The sequence below is a fragment of the Aotus nancymaae genome, unplaced genomic scaffold (assembly GCF_030222135.1).
Source record: "Aotus nancymaae isolate 86718 unplaced genomic scaffold, 86718_ANA_hifiasm-v0.15.2.pri h1tg000014l, whole genome shotgun sequence".
Classification (NCBI taxonomy): Eukaryota; Metazoa; Chordata; class Mammalia; order Primates; family Aotidae; genus Aotus; species Aotus nancymaae.
In genome coordinates this window covers 70,057,023-70,071,883 of record NW_026988425.1, presented here as the reverse complement: position 1 = coordinate 70,071,883, position 14,861 = coordinate 70,057,023, and the positions used below count along the sequence as shown (strand labels likewise).

General features: G+C 34.2%; 1 protein-coding gene across 2 annotated transcripts in view; it reads left to right on the top strand.

Moving 5' to 3' along the window:
* TBCA (tubulin folding cofactor A) overlaps window positions 1-12,394 on the top strand; it is a 74,710-nt gene extending 62,316 nt beyond the window's left edge. The window contains exons 3-4 of one of the 2 annotated variants that reach the window (XM_012462119.2): window positions 10,525-10,611; window positions 12,225-12,394. In XM_012462119.2, the coding sequence (XP_012317542.1) occupies window positions 10,525-10,611; window positions 12,225-12,305 (168 nt within the window). In that variant the 3' untranslated portion in view covers window positions 12,306-12,394. Of the gene's footprint in view, window positions 1-10,524; window positions 10,768-12,224 lie in introns of those variants that run through there. The other variant, XM_012462118.2, reaches the window with a different exon arrangement.
* Window positions 12,395-14,861: the final 2,467 nt, after the last annotated feature.

Sequence of the window (14,861 nt, the reverse complement as noted above, 5' to 3'; positions counted from 1 at the left end):
TCTGCTTATCTAACCTCATTTCTTACCAATCCCTATCTGGACCTCTTAGGTGCCTTTTAGCTCCCTGAACATGCCCTTTCTTCTTTACCTCTGAAATTTTGCATGTCTGGGATGCTCTTACTCCTGGCCTTGCCTACCCTCTCTTTATTAATTTCTGTTCTTCTTTGAGGTCTCTTCTACACTTACCTCTAGTCTGAGTTAGGTGCCCCTCTTTTTTACTCCTGCATCACTTTCTTTATTCCCATCATAGCATATATTGAACATTCATTCTCCCCTGACACTTGCTTCATAATTAATTGAGAAAATAGAGGCTATTAGGGAACTTTCTCATATTCTTACTGCAAAATCTATCAACTTATCTGCATCTGTACCACCTTCCTTCCTGTAAGAGTGGATTATGTGCCCTAGCCCTTGTTAATCAGTGACCTTGTTATTACTTTTTTTTCCTCATCTTACATACCTCAATAGCATTTGACACAAGTTACCACTTTCACCTTGAAACTTGACATATCCTCTGAGGTTTTCAATATTAAAATCTTGATTTCACACTAACCCAACCTACTCCCTCAAACAAAACACTATTTCTTCTTTTTCTCATCTCAGTAAATGGTACATCCACTCACCAGATACCCAAGCCAAAAATTTAGTTAGTCCCCTCTTCATATTTTTCTCTCTTTCTAATAATCACATCTAATATCAGCATCTCCTATTTCCTATTTCTTTCTTTTTCCTTTCTTTTCTTTTTTTTTTTTTTTTTTTTTTTTTGATACAGAGTCTCACTCTGTTGCCCAGGCTGGAGTGCAGTGGTGTGATCTCAGTTCGCCGTAACCTTCACCTCCTGGGCTCAGGCAATTCTGCCGCAGCATCCCGAGTAGCTGGGATTACAGGCATGCGCCACCACACTTGGCTAATTTTGTATTTTTAGTAGAGAGGGGGTTTTGCCATGTTGGCCGAACTGTTGAACTCCTGACCTCAGGTGATCTGCCCACCTTGGCCTCCCAAAGTGCTAGGATTACAGGCGTGAGCCACCACACCTGGCTAGTACCTCCTATTTCTTAATCTCTCTATATTTCTCTCTACTGCCATTATTCTAGTCCAGTCCACTGTCATCTCTTGCTTGTACTATTTATTGCAGGAGCCTCTCAGTTGGCATACTTCTTTCACTCTTGACATCTTCCATTGCTTCCCCACCACAACAACCCAATTAATCTCTATAAAATGTACCTCAGGTCACTTGGTCTTCTACTTAAAATCTAGTGTTAGATACATTTAAAATAATTTCCAGATGACAGTTTTAAAAAAAGAGAGTGTGAGCCAGCTTATACAAACTATATCTTAAAATTTATTTTTAAAATCAGCTTTATGAACTCACAGTTGTTTTTTCACGTAAGTTGTGGTGTAACTGGTAATCACACTTAGGGTTAATTCAGCAAAATTAATCAATCATTTAAAATAGACTTTTTTGTAGGGAGTTGCTTTCTGCTGTGCAAAAGAAATGCAGCAGCACCTGAAACATCTTGTTGGCTCTCTCTTCCTTTGGCTTTCTAGGAAGAGAGCCTTCTTATTTTATTAAACTTTTAGGCAAGGCTGCCTTCCTTTATTCGTGATGTAGCACTTTGCATATAAAAGACATTTGTGTGTCAGATACTCATAAATTGAGGGAGGATTAGTAAATAGATGTGTAGATATAGTATGTCCCCCTTATTTTATTTTTTAATATTAATAAATTATGTTGGGCAATGGGGGCTCTCTCTTGCCCAAGCTGGCATCAGTGAAGAAAGATAATTTGACTTCTTTTACTTTACTTTTTAAAATTTCCCTAGGTTATTGGGGAACAGGTAATGTTTGTTACATGAGTAAGTTCGTTAGTGGTGATTTTTGAGATTTTGGTGCACCCATCACCCGAGCAGTATCCACTGAACCTGATTTGTAGTCTTTTTTCCCTCACCCCGGTCCCACCCTTTCCCTCTGAGTCCCTAAGGTCTGTTGTGTCATTCTTATGCCTTTGTATCCTCATAGCTTAGCTTCCACTTCTGAATGAGAACATATGATGTTTGGTTTTCCATTCCTGAGTTACTTCATGTAGAATAATAGTCTCCAATCCCATCCAAGTTGCTGCGAATGCCATTAACTCATTTCTTTTTATGTCTGAGTAGTATTCCATCGTGTATATTCATTCTTCTATATGTATATACACACACACACACACACACACACACGTACACATATACACAATGGAATACTATCACAGTTTCTTTACTCATTGATTGATGGGCATTTGGGTTGGTTCTACATTTTTGTAATTATGAATTGTGCTGCTATAAACATGCATGTGCAAGTATCTTTTTCATATAATGACTTCTTTTCCTCTGGGTAGATACCCATTAGTGGGATTGCTGGATCAAATGGTAGTCCTACTTTTATTTCTTTAAGGAATCTCCGCAATGTTTTCTATGGTGGATGTACTGGTTTACATTCCCACCAGCAGTGTAGAAGTGTTCCCTGTTCACCACATCCACACCAACATTTATTATTTTTTTTATTTTATTTATTATGGCCATTCTTGCAGGAGTAAGGTGGTATTGCATTGTTCTTTTGATTTGCATTTCCCTGTTCATTAGTAATGTTGAACATTTTTTCATTTGTTTGTTGGCCATTTGTATATCTTTTGAGAATTGTCTGTTTGTATTGTTTAGCCCACTTTTTGATGGGATTGTTTGTTTTTTTCTTGCTAATTTGTTTGAGTTTGTTATAGATTCTGGATATTAGTCTCTTGTCAGATGTATAGATTGTGAAGATTTTTTCCCACTCTGTGGGTTGTCTGTTTACTTTGCTGACTGTTCCTTTTGCCATACAAAAGCTCTTTAATTAAACCTCAGCTATTTATCTTTGTTTTTATTGTATTTGCTTTTGGGTTCTTAGTTATGAAATCCTTGCCTAAGCCAATGCCTAGAAGAGTTTTTCCAAGAGTTTTTCCAATGTTATCTTCTACAATTTTTATGGTTTCAGGTCTTAGATTTAAGTTGTTAATCCATCTGGAGATGATTTTTGTATAAGGTGAGAGATGAAGGTCCAGTTTCATTCTTCTATATGGGGCTAGCCAGTTGTTCCAGCACCATTTGTTGAAAAGAGTGTCCTTTCCCCACTTTATGTTTTTGTTTGCTTTGTCAAAGATAGTTGGCTATAAGTATTTGGGTTTATTTCTGAGTTCTGTATTCTTGAACGTAAGTTTTCATTTCTGTAGGATAAATGCCTGAAAGAGTGCAGTTACTAGGTTGTATGCATGTGGTTCTTGTTTTAAAAGAAACTACCAAACTCTTTTCCAGAGTAGCTGTACTATTTTATGTTCCCACCAGCAATGATTCAATTTCTCTACATCCTCACCAGCATTCAGTGTGATTTCTATTTTTTAATTTTAGATTTAGCCATCAACTATATGATAGCTTTATAGTGATAGCTCGTTGTGCTTTTAATTTACATTTCCATAATGGCTAATAATGTTGAATGTTTTTTCATGTGCTTATTTGCTGTTTGTATATCCTCTTCGTTGAAATGTCAACTACTGGGATGCTTTGTTGTTGTTGTTTTTTTCACTTTTGAGTTTTGAGAGTTCATTGCATATTCTAGATATATGCCCTTTGTCAGATATGTGGTTTGTAGATGTTTCTGTCTGTAGTTTGTCTTTTTATTCTCTTAACAGTGTCTTTGACAGAAAAACAGGTTTTTTTTTGTTTCTATTTTTGTTTTGAGACAGAATCTTGCTCTGCCGCCCAGACTGGAGTGTAGTCGGGAGATCTCGGCTCACTGCAACCTCCACCTCCTGGGTTTGTACAATCCCTCTGCCTTAGCCTCTCAAGTAGCCAGGACTACAGGCATGTGCCACCATGACTGGCCAATTTTTTTTTTTTGAGGCCGAGCCTAACTCTGTCGACTAGGCTGGAATGCAGTGGTGCGATCTCAGCTCACTGCAACCTCTGCCTCCCAGGTTCAAGCGGTTTTCCTGCCTCAGCCTCCCTACTAGCCTGCATTATATGTGCCTGCCACCATGCCGAGCTAATTTTTGTATTTTTTGTAGTGATGGGGTTTCACTGTGTTGGTCAGACTGGTCTTTAACTCCTGACCTCATGTGATCTGCCTGCCTTGGCCTCCCAAAGTGCTGGGATTACAGGCATGAGCCATCACGTACAGCCAACAGTTTTAAATTTGAGAACATCCAGTTTATCGGTACTTCCTTTTATGAATCATACTTTTGGTGTCAGAGCTAAGGCATCTTCGCTTGTCGTAGGTCCCAAAGATTTTCTATTTTTATTTTTCCTAAAAGTTGTATGATTTAAGTCTTCAATTTTTTGAGGTGATTTGTATATAAGGTGTTACGTTCGGTTTGTGAGTCATATTTTTGCCAGTCAATGTCCAGTTGCTCCAGCAGCATTTGTTGAAAAGGCTGTCCTCCCTTCATTGAAAATTGCTTTTGCATCTGTGTCAAAAAATAGTTGGGCATATTTGTGTGGGTTTACTTTTGTGTTCTCTATTCTGGTTCATTAATCTTTGTCCCTTTAACAATACTACACTGTCTTGATTGTATGCTGATGTAGTAAATCTTAACATTGGGGAAGAATGAGTATTTACTATATTCCTTTTCTTTTTTTCAAAATTATTTTAGCTTTTCTAGATTGTTTTGCCTTTTCATGTAAATTTTTAAATAAGCTTGTCTGTATCTATAAAACACCTTTTCATAGGAATTGCATTAAACCTATACATCAGTTTGGGACAAATTGATGTCCCAGTTAATGGACATGATAAGTCTTTTCAATTTATTTAGGTCTTGATTTCCTTCATCAGCATTTTATAATTTTCAGCATACAGATTCTACACATTATAAATGTTTAGCTAAGTATTTCTTTTTTTTTTTTTGGACGCTCTTGCAAATGGTATTTTTTTTGTTTTGGTTTCCACATAACATATTTGTTGTTAGATACAAAATGCAGTTGATTTTTTTTGTGTGTTGATCTTGTAACTTGCAAACTCACCTTGCTGAACTCACTTATTAGTTCTACAATTATATTCATTTTCTTTCTTAGACCTGTTGTGAATTACATGGATTGATTGTCAAATGTTTAACCATCCTTGCATACCTAGAATGAATCCTACTTGATACTGATATATAAATAATTCTTTGTATACATTGCTGAATTCAATTTGCTAATTTGTTGAGGCAATTTTCTTTTTTGTGCTGTCTTTGTATGGTGTTGGTGTAAAGTTAATACTGATTTCATAAAATCATTTGGGAAGGGTTCCCTTCTTTTCTGTTTTCTTGAAGGATTTATGTAAAATTGGTGTTGTTATTTAAATGGTAGACTTGTCTATTGAAATTGTCTGGGCCTGGAGAGCTCTTTTGTAGGAACTTTTAAATTACAACTTTATTCAGCAGAACATTGGAGAAAAAGTATTTTTTAAATTAACAACAACAAATAAATTACAACTTCAGTTTCTGTAGTAATTGATTAATAGGACTATTTAAATAGTTAAGTTTGGGTACTTGGTAGTTTTTAAGGAATTGGTCCATTTTTTCTAAGTTGTTTATGGGCATTATGAACAGTATTATAACATCATTTATAATATTTCTTCTTTTAATAGTTACAAGATCTGTAATATCCTCTATTTTGGACTGCTTTGGGTGATTTGTGCCTTTTCACTTCATCTCTGTCTTGCTAAACGTTTATCAATGTTTTTTTTTCTTTTCAAGAAACCAGCCTTTTGGGTTTTTGATTTTATTACTATTTTTTTGAGACAGGGTTTCACTCTGTCCCCCAAGCTGGAGTGCAGTGGTGCAATCATGGCTCACTGCACCCTTAACCCCCCAGGCTCAAGCGATCCTCCCACTTTGGCCTGCCAAATAATTGGGACTACAGATGTGTGTCACCATACCTTGCTAATTTTTGGTAGAGATGGGGTATTGCCAATGTTGCCCAGGCTGGTCTTGAATTCCTGGGCACCAGTGATCTGCCTGCTCTGACCTCCCAAAGTGTTAGGATTACAGGCATGAGCCACTGCGTTCAGCCAAAACTAGCTTTTTGTTTCACACAGTTTTGTCTATTGCTTTTCTGTTTTAAATTTCATTGATTTCTGCTCTTATTATTATTTCCTTCCTTCTGCTTGTTTTAGGTTTATTTTCTCTTCTTTTTTAGGTTCTTGAAACAAGACTTAGATTATTAATTTCAGACCTTTCCTTTTTATTAATGTAAGCATTTAGTGCTGTAAATTTCCCAACAGACACTGCTTTAGCTGCATCTCATAACATTTGACATGTTATATTTTCATTTCCATTTCTCTATGTCTTTATTTGAGACTTTTTTGTTGGCCCATGGGCTACTTACAAGTATGTTGTTTAATTTCTAAGTAGAGGTTTTCCTTCTTTCTGTTATGATTTTTAATTTTACTCCATTATGGTCAGAGAACATATTATGTAGGATTTCATTTCTTTTCAGTTTGTTGGGGTTTTTGTTATTGTTGGGGTTTTTTGATCCAGAATATGGTTTACTTCAGTAAATATTTCATGGGCACTTGAAAAGTATTTGTATTCTCGTTATTTATTAGAACATTGTATTCTCCCTTCTGAGGTAGAGTATTCTATAAAGGTCATTTACACCTTGTTCGTTAGTGTTGTTCAGTTCTTTTGTATCTTTACTGATTTTTATCTAATATTTCTATCAATTGCTGAGAGTAGGGTATTGAAATCCCCAGCTCTGTATATGGATTTGTCTGTTTTTTGTTTCAGCTCTATCAGTTTTTGTTTTACATATTTTAAAGCTCTGTTGTTTAATGTATACACATCTATTATCACTATGTTTTCTTGGTAGATTGATAATTTTATGATAATGTAACATCCCTCTTTGTCTGTAATAATTTTTTTGCTTTGAAGTTTACTTTATCTGATATTAGTTTAGCCACTCCTGATTTTTTGGCTTTTTGGAGGCAAGGTCTCTCTCTTTTGCCTAGGCTGGAGTACATTCTCACAATCATAGCTCATTGTAATTTCCCAGATCCTAGACTTAAGTGATCCTCCTGCCTCAGCCTCTTGAGTAGCTAGAACTACATGCATGTGCTACCACACTCACCTAATTTTATTTTTTGTAGACAGGGCTTCACTGTGTTGCCCAGGCTGGTTGCAAACTACTGGCCTCAAGCAATCTTCCTGCCTTGGCCTCTCAAAGTGCTGGGATTATATAGGAATAAGCCACCATGCCTAGCCCCGATTTTTTAAATTAATGTTTACATTACATATTTTTTCCCATCCTTTTATTTTTTTATTATGTTTGAAGTGAGTTTCTTACAGACAGCATGTTGTTGGGTTTAATCCACTAATCTCTGCCTTTTAACTAGTGTATTTACATCATTTACCTTTAAAGTAATTATTGATACATGAGAGCTTAAGGGTCCAAAGAGCTTGTTTTTTTCTTTGACTTAAGATTCTTCTTACAATCTTACCCATTTGACAATAACAAGTCAAATTGATTTCTTGACAAGTGAGTGCATTAATATTTTACTACTATCTTAAGGAAAGACTTAACCATTATTCCAGTAATCTCTGGATTTCTTTAGAGCTCAGTCTGGCAAACTGATGCCATTGTTTGCAGAGGCAGCCAATAGCCAATATTAGAGTATTTATTGATTATTATAGCTATAGGTATAGCTAGCTTCTGATGGATGATCTGGATTCTTAAAGAAGCTAGAAACCTCATCGCAATCAAGCAATAACCTAGGAGCTTGATTGACATTGGCCAGATTATTTCACAGAACTCTTCCTTCTGACAAAAATGAAGATCTGCCAATTAGGGTATTTCCTTTTCAATTTATATATGTTTGATTCTAAAGGAAATCTAAAGATTCAATATAAATGTTTGATTCTAAAATGAAGATCTGCCAATTAGGGTATTTCCTTTTCAATTTATATATGTTGGATTTTAAAGGAAATCTAAAGATTCAATTTATATATGCTTGATTCTAAAATGAAGATCTGCCAATTAGGGTATTTCCTTTTCAATTTATATATGTTTGATTTTAAAGGAAATTGATTAGATTTTAGGTTCAGCTACTTATTCATTGTTATAACCTGAACCTTGCTAAACTAACTCCCAACTTTCATTTTACTGAACAAATACCCCTTATAAAACCATAACTTGTTTTAGAAACAATTAGACATCAGTTAGGACGGCATCCTGTTGTGTTTGTTCCTCTAAGGTTCTTTGCACCTCCCAGTCTGTGCCAAGATCCTGTATTAAGCTCAGACTTATCATAGTCAGCATTAGAATAAACTGACAGTTGATTTGACAGTATTATAAACAGAGGCACAATTCATTTGAATACTACCTTCCAAGTGGAACACTTTGAAAGATAATATTCGTTTAGCTAAGTTTAGGTGTTTTGGGGGGTATCTTTTCATATATAATCACACCTTATATTACTGTTTTTTTAAATCATTCCAGACATTTGCAATTCATTGTCCCAAGGTAAAATATTATGGCTCTGATGAAGATGTGGTTTGTGGATTCCAAATCATAGTCATCACTGTGTTTCTTTGGCTCTCTGTGTCATGATCTTCTTGAAGCAATCTGAAATGTTTGTTTTCATGTTAATACACCTAGACTTATGGATTGGAGGACAGAGACCTTTTCTTTTTCATTTTTGTATCCCCAGTACCTGGCATCTAGAGGACATACAATAAACTTATAGAGTGAATGGGGTAGTATATGGGAGAGCTTGAGCTTTGGCCCTGTGTAAGTCAGAGTCCTGTTCTGATAGACTGAGGATTCTTGATCTATAATAATAGATAGAATTATAATGAATATAAGTTATTTTGGATGGCATTGTTTAAAGTTTTTTTTGGTGGCTAAAGGCTAAAAAATTTTTTTTACAAATACATTTTTTGACTTGTCATGGATTTGACCTACTTCTTTATATTTATTTCATCTTGTTTAATTCCTGTAACCATTCTGAAGGAAATTCCATAGGAAAGGAAGTATGAATAATCCAATATGAAATGTTCCTGTCACTGGTTTTTCACATATATTCAAATTAACCAGATACACAGAAGTAATTTAATGGCAGTGATTAATAGTATGATTAGCTCCGAAGTAAAGTCTTGATGTTATGTTTGAAATTTTCAACGTGTGCCTTATTAGTAAATAAGGTTTAAGTTCAGCAATAGATTTCCACCTGAGAAAATAGATGTGAATAAAGAACTTCTTTGTATGTTATAATTCAGATTTTTGTTTTCAACATGACCTATGACAAAACTATTGGAGAAAGGAAGAAGGCACTGGGACTTAAAGTTTCTATTAAAATACAGTGTTATTACCATTAAATTATATCATTCCTTTTTATTTTATATGAGCTTGATAATCTCCTTAGTAAAAAGCTCACATTTTCTACCCATTTCTTTGAAGGTATTTGACCAAACATTATTTTTTGGAAATGAATGCTTAAATGATCTCTGTTTCTTTCTTTTCTTTTTTTTTTTTTTTTAATTTAAAGTCAGTAAATTTTTATTCAAGGAATTCCATGTTGTGATTTCTTCCACTGTCCATCAAGGTCACTTTATCTTTCTGAGAATAGTTTGAGGAAATAAAGCTTCCTACTATCCTAAGTAAAAGCCCTATTTGAAGTCCAACATGTGACACTAACTTATGTACTGTTATCAATTGGGTTTCCTTGTCATTGATTTGATTTTTTTTCTTTTATGATTTGATTTGTTGTAGTCCAGTTTTGAATAATGGATTTTACGTCCAGAAATTTCCTCTAGAATACATATTTCTTTGTTTAATTCTGTAGTGCCTGTCATCAGGAGGAATAGGCAAGAAGTTTAGATTCAGAGGGGTGCCACATTGGTAATTTGGCTCACATTGCATGGGGAGAATAATCTCTTCCCTAAAATGAAGCACGAGGATAAGTAATAACTTTTTATGCATGATAAGCATCAAAAATATGAACCTGCTGGTCTTCGCTTTTCATTTTTCTTTACCTCTCTCTTTCAGTGTGAACCTCCTGCAGTGTGCACACAGTGTGATCAATAACTCGATAACTTTTTTCATGCAGTAATTATCTCCATGTGATATTATCTGAACACTGTTTTTCTTTATTACTCAGGAGATGCAGGAGATATTTATGTAACCAGCTGATCCCATTTTGGATAAAGGTTATTTGTGACAGTGGGGGGAAATAGTTTATTTTAAATAGCCTTTTAAAATAAATGCTCTATGAAAAGCTTTTCCAGTTAACTTTCACTTGGTATGAGAAGGTGATTACCAAAGAGATTTAGTTCTGAAACTTGTACTTTGTAGGTTTTACTGTATGATGGTCTTTCTTTCTAACTTCTAATAAACACAATTTAAGTTAAAATATTGAACCATTTAACATAACCATAACTTTTTTCTGATTCTTCATAATAAGTATATATTTACCAACATATGAGCTAAACACATACAGGTTCTGCCATCTCTGAACATCTCACAGAGATTCTCATTCTAGGTAGAGATCCTACAAGAATCCCGGATGATGATCCCAGATTGCCAGCGCAGGTTGGAAGCTGCATATTTGGATCTTCAACAGATATTAGTAAGTAAAGACTTCTGTGTCTTATATTTAAAAACTTGTTTTTCAATCCAATACATGGAAAGCCAAAAGTTTAAATATTTAACACTGAGAATTAGTGGTGGTATTTCTTATTCACTTGCCCTTTATGCTGCTATCTTTTAAAATAATTAATGGTGTTTAAATTGTGTTTTGAGTTATGTTTCTGTAAAAGTACTATTTTGTACCATGCTTCCTCAATTTACTAAAATTTAGCTAGTTAAATTTAAGTTATGATAGTACCAGTATTGTCCAGCAATGTCTTGATTATTTGATTTTCATACATAACTATCTTTTGACACATTGAGGATGAGTTGACTGACTGAAGTTTTAAAAGAACTAATATTTCAAAAGAATTTGGGCTGTTATTAAAAGGGTCTGAAATTATTTCACATTCAAACCTAAATCAATTTGAGAGAGGGGGAAAAACCTGGTAATTTAGGTAGTCCCCTTATGTTAACTTGGAGTTGGATAACACTTATACTTGCTGGTATAAATGCCTTGTGATACAGAAGGTAGATAAAGCAGGAAATAATAACTGTTAAAATACTATCTAAGACAGGAATCACCATTTGTATTTCTTGACAGTTTAAATGCTTTTTTCTCTCATGAATTTAGTAGTTGAGAAAGTAATAGAAATTGCTTGAAAAAAATAATGGTTTTGGGTGATGTATTTGTGTGTGAGGAATGGTACCTCTGCTCTTGAAGAGCTTATATTTACTAACAGAAAACAAAGATGTGTTTAAGGTGTAATGCAGAGGTTTAAGAAATTCTTACCTATAGTTTGAGCTAAGCAAATTCTCCATCCTTTTGCTTTAACTTTTCATATTAAATTCACACATACTTTATTTTGTCTACTCTCTGTTTGTATATCTCCATCTTTTATTGACCTGACATAAATTGCTAACCATAGCTTCATTTAAAAGTCAAACAAAATTTCCTATGTAGAGAAATTCAGATTATATTATTTCATTTGTCTATTATCAATACAATATATTAGTAAAAGTTTCCTGTATATCATTATTATGGAAAAACTCAATCTTTAAATATCAGAAAATAAACGACGTATTTTATTTCCTTTAGTGTAAGGTATATACCCATTAGCAAGCAGGCAATTCATTTGTTTAATTCAAAGATTATATTTAACTCTGTTGTGACATCAGAAGCCTTCTTTGTCATTGTGAATAGTTGGAGGATTATTTTGGCCTGAATGCTGTTTCATATATGTAACATGTTAGTAAATTTTCCTTTTATACTTTTCTCTTTTGTATGATGATGATGGGTCAACAAAATGAGAATAAACTCTTCTGAGGTTTTTTATTTAATTTACATAATGCTGATAGCTTTAGATGACTGTTATTCACTTACTATATGAGAATATATACAGTGAAACAAAACCACCAGTTATTTCTTCCTTTCCTTGTAAAGAAGGAGCAGAATGTGGGAAACCTGTGGAATTACAATATGTTTAGATGAGGCTTGGGATTTTTTACTTTTAATTTTTTAGTGATTTACGTTAATGGTTGGTAATTTTGAGTAAATAACAAAGTACTGAACTTTGAAAAGGATAAACTTAATTTTATTGTATTTCATTTTAGGAAAATGAAAAAGACTTGGAAGAAGCTGAGGAATATAAAGAAGCACGTTTAGTACTGGATTCAATGAAGTTAGAAGCCTGAAACTTTTCTTGTATGGGGTGGTTTTTACATTAAACCCTGGGGTTCATTTTACAATTCATTATTTTTAACCACTGCTGTGTGTTAAAGTAGTATGAGAATGTGATTGTTTTTCTCTAGTTACATACATATTTCTTTGTCTAATTCAATATGTCAAATAAATGAGTGTATCTAATAAAATTGTTTATTTCATACTTTATAAAATTTTTAAATTACCTTTTGTCATTAAACCACATAGAGTTTATGACAGAGAACTATAATCTGTTAGGTTCTATTTGAAGTCTATGTATTTTGCTTCATAAGCATGGATTGAGTTTTAAAAATAGGATACCATTTTTTCAGATAAGAATCCAAATTTTAGCCAGGTGTAGTGGTGCATGTCTGTATTCCCAGTTACTGGGGAGGTGGAGGTAGGAGGATTGCTTGAGCCCAGTAGTGTGAGGATGTAGTAAGATATGATTATGCCACTGTACTCCAGCCTAGGCAACATAGCAAGACCCTATCTCTAAAAGATTGCATTTTAAGCAGTTTATTTGGAATGGAGTACAACTGATACAAAAGAAAGAACTCTCTTTGGATAAGCCTCACATAAGGCCTTCACCGTGAAAGTCTAACATTTCCATTACTGTAAATGAATGAGAAACATTTAAATCTTTTTCCAGGACAGATTCACACAAAAAACACCCAACCATTTCGATCTTCAAATAAGATTCTTATGAACAAGGAAGAGTTGAATGGTCTTTTAAAACAATAATGGCTGTTGCTAGTGAAGTGCTGGCAAGTATTTAAAGACTCTTCAGAATCGGAGGGGAACCTCTGATTGGTAGATTTTGCCAATTTCTGTGGTATAAATACTCCTACTGTGACCAGTTTCAAGCTACTAATATGACATCACTGAACACAGTTATGAAAATTTGGGCCAGCTCCAGCATACTTTGGCTGTAGCCCAATCTTGATTATCTAGATTGAGTCGGGGGGAAAAGTACCATTTTGTCAGAAAGTATTTTTTCGGTACAGTTGTGACCCTGTTACCCAATCATTTGAGTTTATTATCCAAAAATACATGACAACTCATTTAGATATTTTTTTTTTTTGAGACGGAGTTTCGCTTAGATTTTTTATATTTTCAGAAAATATGTGTGAGTCTTATCGTCAGCCTAATGGGCATTGATGTAGGAACCAAATATCTATATATAGCATTTAAACTTTAAAAGTCAAAATTGGAAAAAAAATAAAACTTGAGTTTTTGCTGCATTAAATACTTATAGTGGTAGTATGGTTGATATTATTTTGGAAGTTGCAGACAATCACTAAAAATCATGACGTAATCTCTCCAAAGATTAGAAAAGAGAAAAATAATTTTTTTCTAAGTTATTTCTAAAGGTTCTGTTGTTATAAAGCATAGATTATATCACTTATAAAATAAACTTATTTACACATGTCAAAAATTACTTCTTAGGAGAATAACATATCAGAAGCATTTCTAAATTGGAATGTCATCTCAAAACATATTGCATGGCATTTTAAAAATATTTGAGGTAGGAAAAGGAAAAGTTGAGAAAATAAAAAGCAACTGTAATTATAGTGTAAAATTTGAGATTAAGGTTTAGTGTTAGATATTTGAATACCAAGAGAATTATATTGTTTTGTGATTGCCATCAAGCACCAGAGCAATAGATTGGTTTGGGAAGGGTTGAGGGGTGGAGGTGGGGGTGGGGCACTAATATTTAGTTTTCCAAGTAGTATTTCATTTAAAGAAACTATTTTGGTGTGTGTATATATATATATATACACACACACACACACACACACACACATATATTTCCATTGCAAACGGTTTATTGACCAATTAAAGCTTAAAGAGAACAGAACACTAAGTTATATATAGATATAGACTCATATGTATAAGTTTTGCAGCAAGGACCCAAATCTTGGTTACCAAAAAAGTTACTTTGTTGCCAAAAGGCCTAGAAAAGAAGAAATTAATATTGAGGTAAATGCAAAAAAATACATCTTTATTGGCTGGGCACGGTGGCTCACGTCTGTAATCCTAGCACTTTGGGAGGCTGAGGTAGGCGGATCACCTGAGGTCAGGAGTTCGTGAGCAGCTGGCCAACATGGTGAAACCCCATCCCTACTAAAAATAGAAAAATTAGCTGGGCATGGAGGCATATGCCTGTAAAGAGAAAGAGAAATCTTGAGAGAGAGAGAGAGAGAGAGAGAGAGAGAGAGAGAGGAAGAAAGAAAAATCTTTAGAGAATTCCTGTCTCAACTATAGATTTTATACTGGATCACTCTCCAAGTATCAATAAGAAGCACAAGAGGCTTAACAACCTGTGAAGGCTTTATGTCTGGGAATTTTTCATACATTCCATTTAGGTTTTCATGGCCATCAATAAGGATATTAAAATAAGAGCAGCTGTAATCAATTCAGCATCTTGTTTTTAAGTTTTATTTAAACGCTTATATCTGTATAATAATAGGTAGAAATTGCCAAGTAATTTGCCTCTTTTTCTTCCTGCCCCAACACCTGAGGCCTCAATGAACATATTGTGTGGT